Source organism: Echinops telfairi, unplaced genomic scaffold (assembly GCF_000313985.2).
Source record: "Echinops telfairi isolate 266 unplaced genomic scaffold, ASM31398v2 ScPeMD7_7420;HRSCAF=8458, whole genome shotgun sequence".
In the NCBI taxonomy this organism is placed as follows: Eukaryota; Metazoa; Chordata; class Mammalia; order Afrosoricida; family Tenrecidae; genus Echinops; species Echinops telfairi.
The window spans coordinates 46,173,106-46,195,069 of record NW_022111320.1 but is presented as its reverse complement, the minus strand read 5'-3'; the positions used below and the strand labels follow the sequence as shown (position 1 = coordinate 46,195,069).

The 21,964-nt window shown below is 44.5% G+C and overlaps 1 protein-coding gene across 1 annotated transcript in view; it reads left to right on the top strand.

Moving 5' to 3' along the window:
- The window catches only part of CPNE4 (copine 4), a 521,121-nt gene that overhangs the window by 335,678 nt on the left and 163,479 nt on the right, over positions 1 to 21,964 (top strand). Inside the window, exons 4-5 of the mRNA XM_004704001.2 lie at positions 16,580 to 16,651; positions 19,978 to 20,052. Coding sequence (XP_004704058.2) covers positions 16,580 to 16,651; positions 19,978 to 20,052 — 147 coding nt within the window. The remainder of the gene's footprint in view (positions 1 to 16,579; positions 16,652 to 19,977; positions 20,053 to 21,964) is intronic.

Here is a 21,964-nt window from a genome sequence, read left to right as displayed (position 1 = left end):
CCTAAATTTTAATGAATAATTCATTCATGTATCACTACTGGCAATAACAAAATTGTGCATTTATTCACTCTTTCAAATAAATATACATTCATTCATTTATTGAGCATCTAATCATTCATTTAGTAAGATACTGTTTTAGGCACTGGTAATTTATTTATGGATCAAGAGACCTAAACCCTTTATTATATGAGGTTAGTCTATTCATAGGTAAGGTGTATCTGATAATAAGTCCTATGAAGGGCAGGGAGTCGGGGCTGGTACATATATTCACATACTTGGCTGCTAGATGAAAGGCTAGAGGTTTAATTGTACTTAGAGGTACCTCAGAAGAAATATCTGTCCATCTACTTCTTATTCTTTTGATTTATTAATCATTTTGTTGGGAGCTCTTACAGATGTCATAACATTCCACAGGTCAAATGAATAGAGCATAATTGTACAATTGCTACTACAATCAGTTTCAAAACATTTCCTTCCTTCTTAAACTCTTTGATATCAGCTCCCCTTTGTCCCCTCCCTCTCCCACCCCCCTCCCCCTGAACCCTTATTGTTATATATTATTATATATATGTTATATATATATATATATATATATATTATTATAGCCGTATCTTACCCCATCATATATATCCATTCACCTACAATTCTGTTATCCGCTCCCCTCTGGTGGACAGTCCCTCTCAGATGGGCCACACTGAGGGGATGAAAATTCAAGGTGAGGTAGAGCACTGATGAAACACAGAACTGTCCTCTGGTTCTTTAATATTCCCTCCCCTTACTAGTAAGTCTAGTGTTTTGCCTCATTAACATTATTAGACCTGCATGTGTTCATTTGTATAATTAAGATCGTTCGATGTAGGGATGCCAGGATGGATGACCCTTCAAAAACAGCAACGGGAGCAATGATCCCCTGAGGATACAGGAAGAGGGGTGGGGGGTGGGGGTGGGGGAGCTTATGGCAATAATGACTGTTCATCTACTTCTCAAAACTCAGCCATTGGAAACCGTCTGATAGACATAGGGTCACCGTATGTGGGAAGGTAATCTCAGCAAGAGAAGGGATAGTGATGGGAATGGGATGAGGAGATCAGGGAAGCCCTTCCTAAGCAGAGACTGGAAGAAAGTGTGGTGTGAGCCAGGCAGAGATATCTCGAAAATATTCCAGGCAGAGGGAAGAGCAACAGATCTTACATACGACCAGCTCTGATCATGAACATTATACATGAATTCTCACGTTCACTTGATTCTTCTCTCATGTTTCCATTACACTTCTCAACCTTGTCGGCATTTGTAAAGCTGACACAATCTTTCAGGAAGGAACAAGGACCAAAATCGGTGCCTTCTGACTTGAAGGAAACAGCCTCATCTCAAGTACTAAGCAAGTCTGTGCTTGGTCAGTCAGGACCAACCTCCTTGCCACCATGGTTACCATTAAACTTGGAGGAAGGCTGATGATTGAGAAATAGAGACTGTATCAGCCATGAGTCCATGGGAACCGAGCCTCTAAATCTTCACCTCCCTCAGTCCCCCAGAACCTGGACTCTGACAATCATTGTTGGCAGTTCCCAAACTCCCCTCACCATGGCCCCTCCTTCAGCTCTTTGTTAGCAGGCCCCATTCTAGACTCTTCCTCTAATCACCTAAGACTTCTTCCACATCTGTCTCTGCAATGCATCATTTTTCATTCCTCCATCTGTTTCCATTAGGAAATGGACTTATAGCTTTATGGTACATAAATATATTGCCGACTCGTTGAAAAATATATTTGGAAAAATAAAACCCTACATTTCCCCGCCATGGAGAGGCACCTAGGGAACATTCTGATGCATATTGTTACATACATTCTATGCACGCATGCAATTACAGTCCTCTTTTAAAGCAAACGGTCACTTATATATATGATTTTTGCTGCCTGATTTTTCATAGTAAAATATATCATGAACACTTTTCCCTGTGAATACATATATGTTCCCTGTTAATGCACATACTTCTGTATCATCCATCTGAAGGGAGACACTGTTCCATGATGGCTATGTCACTTCTCCCATGTAACTTGTCCATGACTGTGAACATTAAGTCAGCTTCCCAATTACAAACAAGATGCTCGTGAAATCATGTCACCCACATTTTTGTCCCCTTGTACAATCATTTGCTTAGGATAAATTAACCTTAATGGTGTGTGGGGACAGGCATTTTGAAGACCTTTAGCAAATGAAAGAGCCCTAGTGGCACACTGTTGAAGCGCTCAGTTACTAAGAAGAAGGTCAGGGATTTGACCCTACCAGCCACTTCATGGGAGAAAGCCGTGGCCGTCTGTTTCTGTACAGATTAGTCTTACAGACCCCATGGGGTAATTCTGCTCTGTCCCACAGGGTCGCTGTGAATCAGAATTGACGTCACAGCTACAGGTGGCCATTTAACTTCTGTTTGTAAAAATATAGTGCAAAATATCCATTTGGATTCTACCAATTGGCACCACCCTGTACAACGCAAGCAAATGATATTTCCCCTGCATCCTTCTGACCCTTCCATTCTTAAATCTGACTCCATTTGGAGCTTCTACCAACTCACAAACAGGAAAACGGGCCTGCCCTAAAAATGTCTCTCAACCCTCACCTTCACTCGAAATGCTCCACCCCACCCCTAACACACACATGGCTCCTCGTTTAGTCCCAGGCTGAGCTGGCACAGAGGAAAACATGTTCCCTCTGACTGTACATGGTCCAGAGGCAGGTCCCCCAAGAAGGGCTGAAGGGATCATGAGGAGGGGCAACATGGTTGACTCTCCCAGCCAGCTTTGCCCATGGGTCTCAGCTGGCAAGGCTGCCACACTCTCACCCCCTCTTTCTTTCCTTCACCCATTCCCATCACTTCCTGCCCTTACATTTATCACCCATGCACTAGCAGTCTCCTCTGAGGCCCAGACTCACACATTCAACAGCCTCTATAGCAGGGGTTCTCAACCTCCCGAATGCCGCTACCCTTTAATATAGTTCCTCATGTGGTGGTGACCCCCCCAACCATAAATTTATTTTCATTGTTACCTCATCATTGTAATTTTGCTACTGCTATGAATCAGGCATCCCGGTGAAAGGGTCGTTCGACCCCCAAAGGGGTCAAGACCCTCAGGTTGAGAATTGCTGCTCGAGATACTAACTTCATTGGGATGACTCACAAGTATCTCAAACTCAACGTCCCCAAATCCCGCTCACTATTCCTCCTGCTTCCCCACTCACCCTGTCAGTCTGCCCCTCCACCACTGTGTCCCTTGATCAGGGCCTGGACATTCATTGGTCCACATACAGAGACCCTGCCCACCTGGGGAGCCCTCCCTCATGTCTCCCACTCATCCATCTTTCCACCCCCACAGCCCATCAATCACTCATCAGGCCCCACCAACTCAGATCTCTAGAATCCATCTGTTTGTCTCCTCCCCTGCCCATACATTGCAACCAGAAGTCTAACCTTAAAGCTGACTGAAATCTCTACTCAGGGAGTCATTGAATGAGAAAGAAAGAAAAAGGAACAAAAGTAGCATTTCTAAGCATCCGTATGCCTGATGCTGGGTGATTGTTAGCGTGCACTCTACTCATTATACACTTGGAATTGGCCATATGATTGCCATTTCATAGGTGAGGAAATTGAAGCTCAAAGAGGCTAACCTTCTCAAGGTCATACCCCAAGGCCAGCATTCGAAGCCTTGTGTATGATTTGTGTCTTATAATAATAGCAGGAATGGACATAGGGAGAGGGTTAAGTGACCTTTGAAGTGTTCTCAGCAAGAGGTAGCTTCCCTCTGTGGTCAGCTCCTTAAGGATAAGGGGAAGGGTGAACCCTTATGCATCTGGGCGATTTAGCCCAGATTTTGTCACTGTGTCCTGTCTCAGTCACTTATGGGAGGCAGGACATCTGGCAAGCAAAGGCCAACTCTGGAACCAGGTTCTGAATTCCGGTCCTAGCTCTGCTACTTCCCAGCTGTGACAACTTGGGCGGGTTAAGCCACCTCTCTTGGGTAGACTTCCATGGTGCCACACTCCTGGCAAAAACATAAATGCCCTTGAGAAGATGGGTTGACACGGTAGCTACAGACATACCCACCATCGTGGGGATGGCACAAGACCTGGCAGTGTTTCTTTCTGCAGTCCGCAAGGCACTATGGATGCAAACAACCATCACAACAGCAATGCCTATGATAGCAATCTTTGTGCATTCCATTTCATTGTTGATGACTTCCAAAGTTCCTTAATTCAGCCTTTGTACACTCCACATTCCAATAACTCAAGGAGGCTGGCTGCTTTTGATTCCCTCTGTGAGCAAAGGGACGTGTGGCCAGCTTTCCTCTGAGCACAACATGAAGGCCAACTCTACCTTGAAGCGGTAGCTCTTCCCTGAGTGTTTTCGGCGTGCGCCCGAGCTGAGGGGCTCATCTTCTGGCACCATCTCAGACAATGTTCCGCTATTCTTCATAAGGTTTCTGATAGCTAATGCCTCCGAAGTGGACCACCTCTTCCTTCGTCCAAGCCTGTTCTTACTCAGTAAGCTCTGTTGAAACCTGTTTACCATGGGTGACTCTGCTGACATTTGAAACACCCCTTGCATGGCTTCCAGGATCACCGCAACCGGCAAGCCACCACAGTGCAACAGATTGACAGAAAAGCGGGCTGTCTGCCATAGAGACCAGTGATGTTTGCTTGCCTCTATGGTCAAAGATGACAACTGCAGGGCAATTGAGAGCTCTTGAAACCGAGCCTTACGAAATGTTCTACTGTGAGCTTCAGGCTGCTTCAAAATGTGACCCTTCCCTCTTTATCCTGATTTCCACATGGTGTGGCCGGGGCTGGGAGGCCAGCAGGTGGGTAGTCCTTGCCTAATAACAGAGTTCGGGTCACTTGTGATGGCCATGGGGCCTCCCTCAAGAGATGGGACCTCGATGGATAATTAATACTCAGGCAGAGCTTAAATCCCTCTCCTATCCTCTCTCCACGCCATCCCTTGCTAATGAAGTCAGAGAAAGGGTAAAAGCCTATAATTACACTTGAAGTAATTAGAGCCCTACTTAATAGGAAGCTTAAGCCAGGAAGCCCAAACCAGTGGCTCACCCATCGCTACTGCCATTCTGAATCGCGCTTTCCAGAGGTCCTTGTGTGGATCTCCACTGGGGAACTAAGCATGGGGCTGGTTTACATAAAGTAGATGTGGGCATGGTGCATGTTCTGTCCACCAAGTGACTGAGAAAGAACATTCATTGTGCCTTTCTTTGCTCCCATAACTCTTGCCCATTTATGAAAGTCCAAACCCGCAGAACAGATGAACTTAAAAACCCTTCCTTTAGAAATCATTTAAATCGGATCAAATTGCACTGCTGTAATACTCCCCCTCGGACTCACTGGTCTCCACTTCAACGTGTGTGCCAAGCAAGGGGGGATCTCATGAAATTCAGATGATGATTCAGTAGATCTCCAGCGGGGCCTGAGATTTCCAACAAGCTCCCTGGTCTTGCTGCTGTTGCTGCTGCTGTTGATTCTGCAAGAGGGGGCCAGGCGGGACGGAGGAGGCCCATAGGGAGAAGCAAGAGGAAAACGCTTCTTCGCCCCACAGGTGCCCCCCCTACTAGTTTAAACTTCTAATGGGAATTGTGGGGGCAATACCATTAAAAACAAAATCTGCCCATGACCCAAACCACAACCACAACCAACCCTCCACAAAGGAAGCACAGAACCAACACAAACTCTGTTATCGACTAGGCCCTAAGCCAGAATGTGGCCCATCACCTGCAATCCGCCAAAGAGACTACAAAGCAACTTTAAAAACTCTGGCCCTTTCCACAGTGCTGTGAGTGATAAGGTAACATCCATACACGTACAGGATTCGTTCGCACAACTATTGTTCAATTCTGCACCAAATACTAATGAAAATGGTGAAGAAATAGAAAGTTTTACCAACTTCAGCAGGTTGACATTGATGAAACATGCACTCAAGATTTATTGATCACAACTTGTGCTTATAGTGTGAACGTTGGACATAAAGGATCCGTAGCCAGGAAAGCATGCCCATGGAAATAGACCTGATGTTGGAGATTTCATGAGAAAATTTTGTAGGACCAATGACATCATCACTACTAATAACTGCTTTTCAGCAACATCCACTCCACTGTGCACATGGACCTCACTGGATGGAATTCAGAGGGAGCAAATGTATTACATCCATGGAAGAAAAAAAATGGAGAAGTTTAATATCAGCAGTCAGAACAAGGCCAGCTCTGCCTGCAGAACAAGCCATTAATTGAGCCCATTAATTTCCCATATGCAAGTTAAATTTAAACTGAAGAAAATTAAAACAAATCCCAAGAGTTAAAGTACAACCTTGAGTAGGTCCCACCTGAATTTACTGATCATCACAAAAGTAGATGTGATGTACTGAATACTAATAACCAGAGACCGGACTAACTATGAGTTGACATAGTACAAAAAGAAAACAAAGTTCATTTAAAAAAATGGGAAGGAAAGAAAGAAAACACCAAAACGGATGTCGGAAGAGACTGAAACCTTCTCCTGAACACAGAGTAGCTAATGTGAATGAAAGCAAGGATAAAGGAAAGCAACAATGACGGAATTTCAAAGGGTGGCTATAGAAGACAAAGTAAAGTATTGCAATACAATGTGCCACAACCTAGAGTTAAAAAATCAAGAGGGCAGAGCACACATGGTACTGCTTATGCTGAAAGAACTGAAGTAAATCATTTAAACTAGAGTAGCAATATTTAAGGATCATATGGACAAAAGAATGAATGATGCAAGAAGCAACAAAATAAGGTGGAAGGAATACACAGAGTCACTATGCCCCAAAGAACTGGTAGATGTTCAGCATATTCAGGAAGTAACATACGATCAAGAACCAATAGTATTGAAGGAAGAAATATAAATTGCATTGAAGGCATCAGTGCAAAACAGGCTCTAGGAACTGATAGAATACCAACCGAAAAAATCTAACAAAGGGATGTAAGAAGTTTGGAATATAGCTACGTGGTCTATATTAAATAAAATACTGCAGAGCTCCACATCTGTGCCATTCCAAAGAAAGGTGATTCCGTAGAGTGTGGAAATAACTGAGTAATGTTATTCATATCACTTGTAAGTACAATTTTAAAAATACTCACTTAAAGATGGTTGCAGTAGGACAGCAACAGGGATCTGCCAGAAAGCTGGATTCAAAAGAGGTTGTCAGTTGTGGCATATCATTGCTAATGCAGATGGATCATGGCTGGATGGATCATGCAGATGGATCATGGTAGAAAATACCAAGAAGATATGTTACCGGTGTTTGATTGACTATGCAAAGGCATTTCACCGTTTGAATCATAACAAAGCATAGATCTCATTGGAAATCATGAAAATTCCAGAATTGTGCCCACGCAGAACTGTATCCATACACCAACAGATAGATGTTTGAGCAGAGCGAGGGAATCCTGTGTATTTTAAAATCAAGAAAGGTGTGCATCAGGGTTGCATCTTTTTCCCCTATTTATTTTATCTGTGTGTTGAGCAAATAGTTGGAGACATAAGCATCAGGATTGGAGGAAGACTCATTCACAGTCTGTGATATCCAGCGAACACAACCTTGCTGTGAGAAGACCTGAAACACTGGTTAATGAAAATCAAAGACTACAGCCGTCAATATAAATTACACCTTCACATAAAGAAAACAAAAATACAGCACCACCATAAATGGAGAAAAGATTCAAGTTGTCAAGGATTTCATCTTGTTTGGATCTCCAATCAATGTCCATGGAAGCAACAGGCAAGAAATCAAACAACATATAGTATTTGGTATGTTTGCTGCAAAAGACCTCTTTCAAGTGTGAAAAAGCAAAGATGTCACCAGGAAGGATACTGTGCACCTGACCCAAGGTGTGGTCTTATAAATCAGCTCATATGCACTTGAAAGCCAGTGAATGAATAGCAAAGAACAATTGATGCCTTTAAAGTGTGGTGTTGGCAAAGAAGGGGCTATATAGCATGGACTGCTGGAAGAATGCATAAATCTGCTTAGAACAGTACAGCCAAAATACCCCCTAGAAGAAAGGTGGCAGCGCTGTCTCATGCACTTTGACCAGGTTGTCTGGAGGGACACGTTCCTGGAGAAGGACACCATGCTTGGTACCAACAACACCAAATGAACTCAGAGCCGTTGAATGAATTCTGACTTATGGGGACCCGGCAGGACAGGGTAGAACTGCCCCTAGGCCCTTCCGAGGCTGTAACTCTTTATGAGAGTAGAAAGCCCCTTTCTTTCTCCCACGGAGCAGGTGACGGTTTTTGACTTGCCCACCTCGCAGTTAGCAGCCCAAGGCATGACCGGGGCTCCTTGATAAAGTGTGGGAAAAAGAGAAGGACTCTCAAGGAGACAGACTGACACCATGACTGCCACAATAGGCTGGGCTAGAGCGTTGGTTGTGAGGATGGTGCCGGGTTGTGTCCTCCGTCTTCCTGCTGTCCGCAGGGTAGCTGTAAGTCACAACCGACCCGATGGCATCTGAGGACAGCTGATGTCCCTTCAAGGTAGGAATGGATCCAGCTCCTGCTGTGTGTTCTCAGACATGCGCCTCCATGTTCCTGGGCCTGGGTTCCCTCGTTCCTATTGTTTGGGATTTGACGATGAAATGACAGTCAGTTAGGTCACATAACCGGTAACGTGTTCTACCCAGTATCTGACATAGATTAAGTACCGTAGTTTGGTCCATGTTTCCCCAGAAGCAGACAAGGATGGTAGAGTAAGTAGATTTGAGGGAAGTGAGGGAAATCCCAGGAGAAGAGTGGAGAATTGAGACAAGAAAAAGGAGGCAGCTAATGCAATATATAGAGTGTACGACCTTACAGATCCCCGTGCAAAACAACCGGAGCTGAATTCCACGGAGGCAGAAATATGGGTATTAGGGTGGCGCCAACACCTCAGACTCTCGAACCCCCAACCCACAGCCATAGGAGCTGAACTCTGTGTGCCCAAATGTGCCAGCCTTTGGTTGAAGACTTCTCCTACCAAACCAAACTCTTTGTTGTCCAGTTACTTTACAACAGAGAGGAACTGCCGCCACAGGGTTTCCAAAGCAGTCATCTTTACAAAGCTGATGTTGCATCTCGTTCCCATGGAGAGCTGGTGGTTAGCAACCTTGTGGTTAGCAACCAACGGTCCTTGAGGGCTTCTCAAGGGAGCTCATTGTCCCGACTTCAGTTTGCGGTGCCTGTGGACAGCGGGCTTGCATACAGAGAAAGCCCCCTCCAAGGTCCAGATGCAGACCTGAAAAGGTGTGAGAGGCAGTGGGCAGGCCTTCCACTGTCTACTGCTTTGAGAGAATGGGAAACGTTAATGGTGCCAGCAGTCCTTATATTAATCATTTTAAGAACACTACAGAGAGATGACTTTTGACAAAAGTTTGGGGTTTCAAACTGGTCACAGGCTCATCCCTCAGGCAGATTGTCAATTGCAGTGATGTCTTGCAGTCATGAGATCTTAAACTTTTATTTCTCCTGTGTGATGGCCCATCTTATTTACACTGACTTGTTTTTCCTCATGTAATAGGGGTGGTGGATTATCCGTTCAGACTATGAGAGACTCCGTGTCTCTCACAGTCAATACTCCATGTCTCTATGTACACTATTTTAAATAGATTGTTAATATTTGCCATCACTGCTGTCGCCTCAACACAGCCCCCGGAACATAGAAAGTGTCCAATAGATACTTATTTTCAGGACAGAATTTTAAAGCCATTTCAGAGAACAATTCTGAAGACATCTCATGAAATGAGGATCCAGTTCCCCAAAGGACCTTGAAGGAGAGAACGGTCCGCCGAATGCACTCAGAATGTGTGGGAATCGTTGCTAAAAAAAAAACAACAAGCAACTTGTGTTGTTCCCATTCATCTCACTAGAACAGCAGACGTCCCTGTAAAGTGGGAAGCCCCCCTGGACCAAAGCCCACGGCTACATCACCAGGAGGGATGCTCAGCCCCAGAGCAGTGTGGGAATGCACGTCGGGCCCCTGGGGGCACTAACTTCCCCTCCAGTCCGACCTAGTTAAAAAGAGGGTTTCAACTAGCACCTCCCTCCCCAACATTTCATTCTTTTGTTGATTGCTAAGGCTTGCAGCTGTTAACCCGCCGTAGGGAGCATTTCTGACACGGGCACGCCCTTGAGCCTGGTGGCAGGCAGAGCTTCCTAGCTGTCAGTCTCAAATTGTCATCAGCTGGGGTCAGGGTGTGTCCTTGTCATTGTCTCTCTTCTCCTCCCCTGCCCTTTGTGAGCCTGTTGCTGTTGCTTCCGTGGCAAAAAGGCAAGTCATCTGTGGAGAGCAGCCCCTTTGTGGTAAAGCCCCCCCATAAGTTGATTGGCCCATTTATCGTGGGCTTTACCACAAAGGAGCTGTTCTCCACAGATCACTGTGCCAGCTGGACACCCCTACTATTTGGGCCCAACATTCCTAAAAGGGCAATGCCAACAGACCCTCCAGGGTTGTTGATGATTACTACAATGAAAGGTTTCCCACCCTAATTATTACTCATTCTCTGAGATGAAGGCCTGCTTGATTAGCCGCTTTACACCCAGGGGCTCACATCTTGAGGGATGATTTCCTGGGAAATTGCCTAATTCCTATCAATTCCCAAAAGCCAAATTAGGTATGGGGTAGCATTCTCTTCACACCCCATGAATGGACACGTTAGTATTTCTAGATATGGATGGAGAGCTGTGGTCCCCAGATTCTCATGAATAATTCTTCCTCCGTCTTTCTTGAAGAAAGAGCATGTAGAAGTTGGAAGACTGCTACCTACCTACCAAGACGAACACCTAAGTGTACACCTACTGAATGAGGGGGTTAATGCCTGGGGGAAAAGGGGTTATTTGGGTCATCTGAAGCCATGGAGGTAGGTACCAAATATAGGTGAAACAGAATGACTATTCCACACTGCCATGGAATCAATTCCAACTCATAGTAACCCTATAGCGCAGAGTAGAACTGTCCTTCAGGTTTCTGGGACTATAAATCTTTAGAGAGCAGGCAGTCTCATTTTCCTCCCACAGAGGGTATTTGTGGCTTTGAACTGCTGATGTAGTGGTTAGCAGCCCAACATTTAGCCCATGGGGCCAGAATGACAATGGCCTCAAGTGATTTCTGAGCTCAGCTTTATTGGGAGAAAAGAGGATATATTGCAGGCTCTTTAGTTGGTGGGCTGGCTACCCTCTGGTGTTATTTATTTGCGTGTCTTTTCCTTCCCAGCTGGCTAAAACACCCCTGAAGAGAAACTATAAAGTCTAGCCGATGTCCTTTCACTCTTTGTCTTCTGGATTTTCTGTTGTGTTTTGATTCAGCTCAAGTTTAAGATAATATGTACATTATTCTGAGAAGCAGGGGCTTTTTTAGAACCAAGTATGAGTGGGGAGCAGGGAGAGCAATGATTTTGTCAACAAAACAAGAACCACTGCAGTGCACAGGGGAGAAAAAGTGAGCCCATTGGTTTCAGAATTGACAGTTGGAAAGAATGCAAATTCCTTTATCACTTTAAATTTCACCTGTGTTACTTAATGGCTATCCATAAAGAACCTATGTTCTAAATCATTTCGCCTCGTTACCTCTGACCAAAGTCCACGTCTCCAGGGTATTCTGTACTCCAGGCTGGGCTGATTATCTTGTGATATTTGTCTCCGTGTTTACATAGGAAGATCCAGCACATTTACATGAAATCCACTGCTTAAACGCAAGTGCATACAGTGCTAGTCCACCCGCGAAAACGTTCTGAATATGCTTCACGAGTTTACGTAGCAGCCATCATATCGCTGGAGATCAGTGTCTGAAGTGAGACTTGTATTCAGGCCCATGTGATTCCCACCTCTTAGCTCTGCTGCCTTGGAAATCTCTCTCGTTTTAAACTCTCTGGGCCCAAACTTCCTCATCTATGAAAAATAATCATATCAAGTTATAGGGCCCTAACGTTAGTTAAGTGACCCACTTTGAATACGACGGGTGTGTCATCTCGGCTGCAGGAGGTGACCTGTGTGGCAGCATAGAGTGTGCACCGTGGAGTTTTCCATGGCTGATTTGGCTGCAAGTACATCTCCAGCGTCTTCTTCTCAGGCATCTCTGGGTGAACTGGAGCCTCCAACTTTTCCCTCAGGAGACAAGCACTTAACCATTAGGGCCATCCAGGGAGTGTGTGTGTGTGTGTGTGTGTGTGTGTGTGTGTGTGTGTGTGTGTGTAAAAGACTCACTCACTGCCATGAGTCAGTCTAGAGCCCATTAGGACCGGAATTTTACTTAGTTTTTCACTCCCATCTAAATAGCATTCTTTCTTCTTTGAATATTATAGCCAAAGAGTCAGAGCTCTCTTCACATTACTAATTCCATTCTCCCTTTTTCCTTCAGCTTCCTCCAATCTAGTTTCTTCCCCAATTCTCAACTCGGATGTCTTGCCCCAAATGTATTTTTCTCTTGACACATTTTTTATGCCCGTGAGTGACACGCCACCCAACCCAGCAATGCATTGATGACACCCATCTTTTGCTCCCTCTCGTCCAGGGGTTCTCAACCTTCCTCATGCCGTGGCCCTTTCATACAGGTCCTCATGTTGGGGTGACCCCCCAACCATGAAATGATTTTCCTTGCTACTTCATCACTGTCGTTTTGCTCCTGTTATGAATCAGGCGACCCCTGTGAAAGGGTGGTTCAACCCTCAAAGGGGTCACAGCCCACAGGTTACGAACCGCTGCTCTGGTCAGTCCATTTCCAAATCCTGATATTTTTACAGCTTATTATTTCATGAGTCTGGCTTCTCTCCAACTCTCCGGCCATGCTTCTCACTAACTAAGAGTCTCTTAGTTCATCTGTTCTCATCTGGCCTGCTGCCCATCCTCCCACCCATCGTCTTGACCATGGCTAGTGCAGCTCTCTTTGGTGAAATGTTATTCTTGTTTCTGTGACCATTTGGTGAATTCCCATCTGCCCCCACTGCTGTGCAAGCAGTTTGAGTTCAGACCTTGATCTGATGCTACTTACCATCCTATCCCTAGCACCAAGTCTGGCCAACCATGGGGGCTAAATAAATAGTTACAGAATGCGGGAATCACCTGCCACATAATAGTTACTTTTCCGAAGAGATTTTCTACAGCGTCCGTTGTCATATTCATCACCACCCCAGCCAAGATACAATAAGGCCAAAGGAATATATGTAGTCAGCGATTACCATCAAGTCGATTCTGAGTCACGGTAGTCCTTAGGTAGGGTTTCTGAGGCTGCAGGGCTTTTCAGGAGTAGATAGCCAAATCTATCGCTCAAGGAGTGACTGGCGGGTTTGAACCACCAACTTTGTATTTAACAATCCAAAATTGGCCAACTGTGCCGCAAGGGATCCTATGTAGTTAGTTTGACTAGGTAGCCTTACATCCTCTCCCATATTTGAGCTTCCGGGATTCCACAGCTAAGTGATACATGATTTTCAAGTAGAGATAGTCCAGACACATCTAAAGGAAATATAGGAAGGACATTATCTTTATTTTTCTCACATCCAGCACCTCAAGCTTAATTCTATTCAGAGACCACTACCTTAGACCAATTCCATTTAACTGAAAGATAATCATCCTCACCTGAAAAGCTCAGTCCGAGGCTTCCTAAAGGGGGGGGGGTGTTATGCAGCAGTGAGGGAGGACCTGGCAACCCCACTGGAGATGACATTTTAGGGAACATTCTGCCTTCTGAGCTGTCTCTCAGTAGAAGTGGTTTCACCAGGAGTGGGAATTCCTTGGGGGCAAATTCTGATGCCCAACTATAGAAAAGACTACATTGACAAAAAAAGAACTTCCTCATCTTGACACAACATCCTTTTAAATCTCAAAAATACTGTTGTCTAGTAATATGAGCTGGTTACTCCACTGACTCTCACCTGAACACAGCAGGGAACTGCACATATTCATGGGAGCAAAGGGGTCTGTGTGTACAACCTCCTGCCATAAAAGTGAAAGCTTGACTCTCTAGCCAAAGTCAGTTCCGTCCTATGGGAAGCAAAGGTCCCTAAGACATCAACACAAGGAGCCCCTGTGGTGCCGTGGTTAGTCACTGGGCTGCTCGCTGAAAGGTTGGCCCTGTAAACCCCCCAAGCCATTGCTATGGAAGAAAAGATCTGGGGATCCACTCCTATGAAGATTGCAGCCTAGAAACCCCTATGGGATCCGATGGGGTCTTCGTGAGTTGGAATAAACTCTACAGCACACACTCACAAGAAGCATCCATACCCCATATTCAAACTACCCCATCTAATTGTATCAATTTTCTACAGAAACACTCCAGTGCAGATTGCAGCACACTGAACATCAGGATTGTTTGTTCTGCTTGACCTTGGGAAGTTGTCCAGACTTTTGCACTTGGCAGTACCGTCCCCTTAGCATGTCCATTGCTCTGGCACAGAGACAAAAAAAAAAAAAGTATATGAAAATTTCAGAGGATGAATTTGCCTCCTGCTTTTCACTCTTTCTCGCTTTCTGTGAATAATATATGTATTCATTACCTACTGCTGCATTACATCTTACTCTAAAACTTGGCAGCTTAACAAAGGCACCCGTTTAGTATTCTGCCTATCAGGGATCTGGGTACAACTTAGTTGGGTTCTCTGAATCAGAGTCCCTTACAAGGCTGCAATCAAAGTGATATCATGTCAAGACTCACTAAGGAGAGAGGGGTCCAGCTTCCAGTCTGACTCATATGATTGTTCACAGGTCTCACACACTCACTGGCTGTTGGTCAAAGATAGATTTTGCCACATAAACTTCTACATAGAGCTACTCGCAATATGGTAGCTTTCTTCCCTCATAGTGAGAATTCTGGGAGAGAAGAGAAATTGTGAGCAAGATGGAAGGTACTGTCTTTGTGTAACCTAATCTCAAATTTTATTTTCCATCTCTTTGGTGGTCTTTTTTCCCGTGGGGGGCAAGTCATGGGTCCATCGCACCATCAAGAGGAGGGGACGACAAAAGAGCAGGAAGAGCAAGAGGTGAGGACCATTGGAAGCCAGCTAGAGGGAAGCTGCTAGTGCTTTTGTTCTCCCTAGGCAAGGACACAGGAGCCCTGGTGGTATAGTGGTTATATGTTGGGTGGTTAATTACAAGGTCAGCGGTTCTAAACCACCAGCCACTCCACAGAAGAAAGAAGATGCTTTCTACCTCCATAAAGAGTTACAGTCTTGGAAACCCCCACGATCAGGTCTACCCTGTCCTGTGGGGTCACTAGGAGTCTGAACGGACTCAGTGGCAATAAGTGTGGTGTTGGGTTTGAGGCAAGAACATAGGTTTCACCCTTACGTCATCCGTTCTTTGAGTATCCTAGGTTACACAGGCATCAGTGTCAAACCTCATTCAGCAAACAAAGGAAAAGGAGAATCAAGGATAGGGCAAGTTTCACTAAAAATAACTCTCAGGATGATACGGATTTTAATTGTCATTCCCCATTGTGCATTGACACTGAATCACGGTGAGGACCCCAATCACTCTTCCTTGGCTTGTCTGAGCATTAGCTTCTAGATGATTAAACGTGATAAATGACTAGTTAATACATTAAAACCAGAGCTCTAGAGGCTGTAGATATAGGTATATTTAGACCTGGGATTCAATTCCCGTGCTGCACCCATTCCCCGCTTGGCACAGAGGCTGAGGGCTCATGTGAGATCATTCTGAAGCTCTGTCTACTTTATTTTAATGTACATGTTCAACTTTTTCCAACCAACTTTTGTACACATGCGTCAGCACCTGTTAAGTCACCTCCTAATTGACTGAATTATCTAGACTTCATTCCTTACTCCCTTAATATCATGCTTTGCTAGAGGTGAGACAGAAAAGAAGACAAACAGTGGTAGGTCGAGGTGACGTTCAAACCCACCAGTCACTTTGTGAGAGAGAGTTGAGGGCACCTGCGTCCAGACAGAGGCACCGCCTCCGAAAGCCTCTGTCGAGTCCAATGGACTGGACGGCAGGGGAGGGGCCGGTTCTCTAGCGGTGTTTTGAGAGCCTTTCACCCTGAAGGCTTCATCTTTTGAGACTGATTAGACCATGCTCAGCTACTGGTTATAAGGTTTTCTGTTGGGAATTTTTCACCCAGGAGGTGAAAATCCTACCACTGAATCACCAGTGCCTCTCAGAAGTTTCCAGCATATATTGTCAATAGCTCTTTGAACCTATGTTTATCCTTATATTCTTTTCCCTAAGAACTGCCGTATCCTGTTGACCTTTGCTTTTCTCCTTTCTGCTAATTTCACGGTTTGGGGGGTGATTCATGTCTTATCAATATATTGTTTTGTTTTATTGATTTATTTCAATTAAGCTTCAAGTAAGAGAGCTGGAATAGTCTTTCACAACATATTACAAATACAAGCAACACCTAAAAATATTTAATATTTAAATAAAGACAAAAGTGTTTGACTTGTTAAAAAAAAAACAGGCACATGGATAAACCTTGCAGTGCAAGTGCTGTTGAATTATTAGTGGAGCTGGAAGTACCGAGACTTGGGGTCACATGACAAATATCCCCCCCTTTGTTTCCTTTTGTGCAGATTGTTTCCCAGAGGAAATTGTCCAAATCCTTGCTGAAGCACGGGAACACGGCAGGAAAGTCCTCTATCACGGTAAGCCCCCCACACGCATATTTCTGCCACGTGCGGTGCCTTGGGCGAGCTCTCTGGTCCACTGCAAGCATGCAAGAGGTAGACCGTCTGCCAACTAGGAATTGATTCCACGACCACTGCACTACCAAGACCCCCCCTTCCTGCCTTCTCCACTTCTTTCTCCTTCCTGCTGATGGAATGTTGACCCTTCTGCCCCTGGTGAAGACAGAGGACTTGAAAGTGAGATTACTCACTTCTAAGCACTTCTGCAAGTACTATATAGTTGGGGAGAACCATAGAGTTATCAAACATAGGTACCATCTGAAATTGTCTGGGGTTATCAATCACCAAATATGCCTATTCCCGTCTCTTATTTCTATAGAGAATTAAAATTTTTCTGAAATACCATGCTGTCCAAGGTTGCCGAAGCTTCAGAGAGCCAGCATTTAAACCTAGTCTTTGAAATAATACAGGAGATTAGACAACATAGTGCTTATGCATTGGTCTTCCAACTAAAAGGTCAGTAGTTCAAAACCACCCGCTGCTTCTGGGAAAAAGATGAGGCTTTCTACTCCCCCAAAGAGTCACAATCTCAGAAACCCACAGGAGCAGTTCTCCTCAGTTCTATAGGGTGGCAATGAGCCAATGGCAGTGGGTTTGGTTTTTTCAGGTTCTTGATATAATAGTTTGGAACCGTGTGATAAGTAGCTTCAAACCCCATTTACCTATTTAAACTTATATAAAATCATCTAAAGTTAAATCAATTCAAGCATTCCATTTCTTAACCACCCCTAACAAGTGCTCAACACTCGTGTGTGACTGTTCTATTAGACAGTGTAGACAATAGAGCATTTTTATCATTACAGGATATTCTATTGGGTAACTCGAGGATTATATAAATTTTGACATTTCAAATAGAACTCAAACTCTTTGAAATGTTGACATCACACAAGGGGTCCAACCATTTAATCTGTGTGGAGGGGAAAAAAGAAAGAAAAAAAAATGTATGAGGAGAATATAAATTACGAAGGAGGCAAATGGTCAGAAGGCAAATCTCCTGAGTTCCTTTGAACATTCTCTTTTAACTCGAGAGAAACTGATTCGGCTTTTTTTTAAAACAATTTTTTAAGGAAAAAATTCTAAAACAGTCTCAATGGTGATTGTTGTGGCCATTCACACAGGAACTTCATCTGAGTTTATGGGTTGAAATTTAAAGAGGCTTTGCACTGTGGAAACTTATCCTGCGCTGCCACATTCAATTATAAATTAGATGGGTCTTTAAAGATTCCAGTCATGCTCTACCAAGCCATGGATCAGAGAGCTCAGTCTGAAAGCCTATGGCTCCAGATGAGTATTGGAATGTGAGCTAGTTAAGGTTTATTGTGCCAACCTGGCCAATAAACACATGTGGAATTAATTGAAGGGCAGAGGGATAAATGGCTCAGTGAGCCTTGCCTTTCTAGTTCTCGGGTCTCTTGCTTTCTGATGGTTGGACCAGGGTGCAGCTGCCTTAGCCAGTTCCCTGCTTCAGCTGACAAAGCTCACTTCCTGCAAGACATCCCTGAGGAGAAGCCACATGGACCTACCCTGATGCAGCCCTGGGTGCTGGAGCAGCCGTGGGGAGACCCCTGCCAGCGCTGAGATGCTTACACACTCACTGACTCGACTTTCTTCCTGCAGTCGGCATCATTGTGTGTGTTTCGTGAGATAAAGGAGGACTTTGTAGATCGGTGTCAGACATATGGGCTAATCTCGGACTTAGGAGCTTGGATAGTACTGGGTTGGGATGCTTTATTAATGTACACTAACCCTTTATATGAAATATATATATAGTACTGGGTTGGGATGCTTTATTAGCGTACACTAACCCTTTATATAAAAATATATATATATATGAATTTCTGTGGATTTGTTTCTCTAGTCTACCCAGACTAACACAGAATGGGGGATTCGGGTCTGAGATATGCCAATGTTCTTTCACAAATGCTCACCTTGACAGTTTCCCCTGTAAGATGTGTTGGAGATTTTCTTCCTCCAGATATCCCAGGATTTAAAATTTTTTTTCTGAATTTTAAGTATTTCAATTCCCCTCTCAATTTGGGGCCTTGGATCAGCTCACTGACTTCACTGGCTTCTGGAGAACACTGGAAGATGTGTGTAAAAGGTGGGGTCTCAGGCTAGGGCTCTCTTGGGCTTCCCAAAGGCATCTGGAACTGCAAAACAGTCAAGGACTATCGTGCCAAGAGCATTTACAATGGTTCAGATGATCCAGGACAAAAGAGGGAGGGCCACATGAAAAATATAAAGATGATAGCTCCTGGTTTATCAAGCATTCCCTGAATGTTTACTATGGGACTCAGACTCCTGTTTTCTCTCTCTTATGATAAGATTTCTACTTTATTAATCACTTAAATGTCTCATATGTAAGTAAAATGAACAAATAACTTAAACGTATCAGTGAGTGCTCTCGGTGGAACAGCTGAAGTCAGAAAGAACTGAGATTGAATTCACCCTCAGCCTCGCAACATGACCACCCTGACAAGGATGCTCATGGGCCGGGACCCTGAACATTTATAGATGGCTTAGCCTATTTGCTGCTGGACTGGTCCATAGATGTTTGTTGTTATTTTTGGTCCAAGACTTTGAGAGTTACTGGCTATGAGGAAATTATTTTATTAGGAAAGAACCTCTTGGATATTCCTCTCTTCCCCGTACACAAAAAAATATCTTGTCAGGAAAGCCCTGTCCTGGATATTAAGGGTTCATGTCCTTATTTTTGTCTTCCTCTGGGATCCCACCTCTCCCTTTCATCTCCAAAATCCCAGGGACAGTCTTTGCCCCACTCCTCAGACAGAGCGTCCAATACTTCCATGTAATCATCACCCTAGAAAGGATAAAGAGATCAATTTACTCATATGCCCCTGCCCTCTGGGAGCACAATTCAAACCAGTAAATAAAGATTCTTCTTCTTCCTCCTTTTTAAATTCCCAGAGGGGGGGCGGAGTATATATACCGGTAGTTATGCATAGAGTGATACATGACCTTTAAAGAGCGAAATCTCTCCAAACTTCTGCCGCCATCTTATGTCCCCCTTTCTCTTCTCATGATCAGTGTACATAAGATCGAGGCATCTGTCTACCGATGATGTCCACTTCCACACAGTGTTCTTGGATACCTGGAAAGGCTGGGTCATGTTCATCAGGCAGGGCTCAGGATGGCCGAAAAGCTCATTGTCTCAACTTTATTTGGGTTGGCGTTGGGTCAAACAGGAGCCACATTTGCTGCTGGAGAGCTGGGCCGAGTGGTCTACCTTCTGCAACTGATGCGTGTCATGACCTTTTGTTTAGGTGATTGCAGAAGAATTATCTGGCAATGATGACTACGTTGAACTTGCCTTCAATGCTCGGAAATTGGATGACAAGGTAAAGCGTTTGGCATTAACCTTATGGAAGGAATGATAAAGCTAGCATACACCGTTTAATCAGACTTCCCCGGGCAGCTATTTTCCCTTTCAACTCGCATTATTGAGCAGATCGAAGATTGCAGAGAAAGGATTCCCCAAAATGGAGAAGCCACTCCTGAGAATGTGGAGGGACAGTAATGAAAACAGGACAATTTCATTATCCCGCGACTCCATGCGTTCCCAAATGCCACAGGCGAGTTATGCACGGGAAAGTGCCGTTTAACCCCATTGCTAGGGAGAGTCCAAGAGAAAAGAGAAGATGTGACAGGGAAGAAAAGTGACATTTACTAAACAGTTATATTTTCCAAGTACAGACTGTAGAGTTTTCCTTGCATTACCACCTAGAGTCATCCTAGTAACTCCATGAAGCAAGTATTAGAATCTGTTGACGGATAAGGTGATGGAGTCAAAGATGAATTAACTAGTCTAAGCTCATGCTATGCATTATTCAGACGCTCTGTGAAGCAGACACCAAGACAGGATTAAATATGGAAAGGTTTCATTAGGGAAACAACTGCATAGGACACAGAGAGAGGGAGTCTGAGAGAGCTGACAACCCATGACATCAGTTTGATCTGGAGAGATGGAGAGAGGGGCGAAGGATGATGGTGGGAGGGGAGAGGGGGGAGAAGCAGGGGAGTATCTTGGAGTCCCAAGAATTCTAATGTAGGAGCCTTAGACCCAAAGGTGACCATTAACGGAGTCCGATGTCTCCTAAGAATGTGGCTGCTTCTATATCTCTTTTTCACTCAGCCATTGGCTGAGAGTGGACCATGAAGAGTTTGGTCTAGGTACAAACTCAGAGAGGATTTCGGAGACCAGCAGCTAGGACCTTTGGTCAGTTACAGGACCTGGAGCTGGATGTGTGCGGGACATTTCTCACAGCCACTGTACTCTGCTGGTTGGTGGTCAATGCAAGGATGCGATCTGAGGGCGGGATGATTCGCATTTCTACTCTTCCTATTATATCTTGTATCTCACACTCAAGCACAAGCCATGTTGTCTTCTGTATACAGAGAAAGTTCTGCAGTCTTTACCCCTTAGAGCAGTGGTTCTCAACCTGTGGGTTGTGAGCCCTTTGGGGGTCGAACAACCCTCTCACGGGGGTCGCCCGATTCATAACAGTAGCAAAATGACAGCTATGATGTAGCAGCGAAGATAATTTTATGCTTGGTGGTGGTCACCACCACATGAGGAACTGTATTAAAGGCTCGAGGCATTAGGACGGTTGAGAACCACTGCCTTAGAGAAAAAGACGGCCCTTTCAGCCTCAATCTATGATCTCTATATTTTTCCACCAACCAATACCCTTAAACAACGTTACATCAACACGTATATTTCCATAAGACCCCATTTTCCTCAAAACTAGAAAACCGGGGACTGGAGGCAACACCACTTTTTCAATGCCTTACAGTCTTTAGGCTGACAAGGTAGAGCAAGTTCTCAAGCAACTCCCCCAAGCCTTACGCATCTGTACATGGATTGTCCTAGCTGTTGCGTGGAGCTATGAGAATGACTCCTTAGGCTAATACATGGAAAGCGCTACATTTTGTACTTGGGAAAGATACTCTGAGTTCCTCTTCATCACTGTTCACCTATAACAATACTCAGCCCTTCTACACATTCACTTTCATTTATTCATTCATTCATTATGCATTTGCTAAATCTTTGTTGGCTTTGTCTTATGCATGAGGTTCTGGGGAAAAAACGGGCATTAAATCACTCTCACACCACAATCCAGAATTCACCAGAAATGTAAGCCCCAGATAATATAGTACTGTACTATTAAAGTCATGGTGGATGACAAATTCAGTAATAGACAGATAAACAGAATGTCCTGGAAAGGGCAGAATGTTCTTTCTACATAGGAT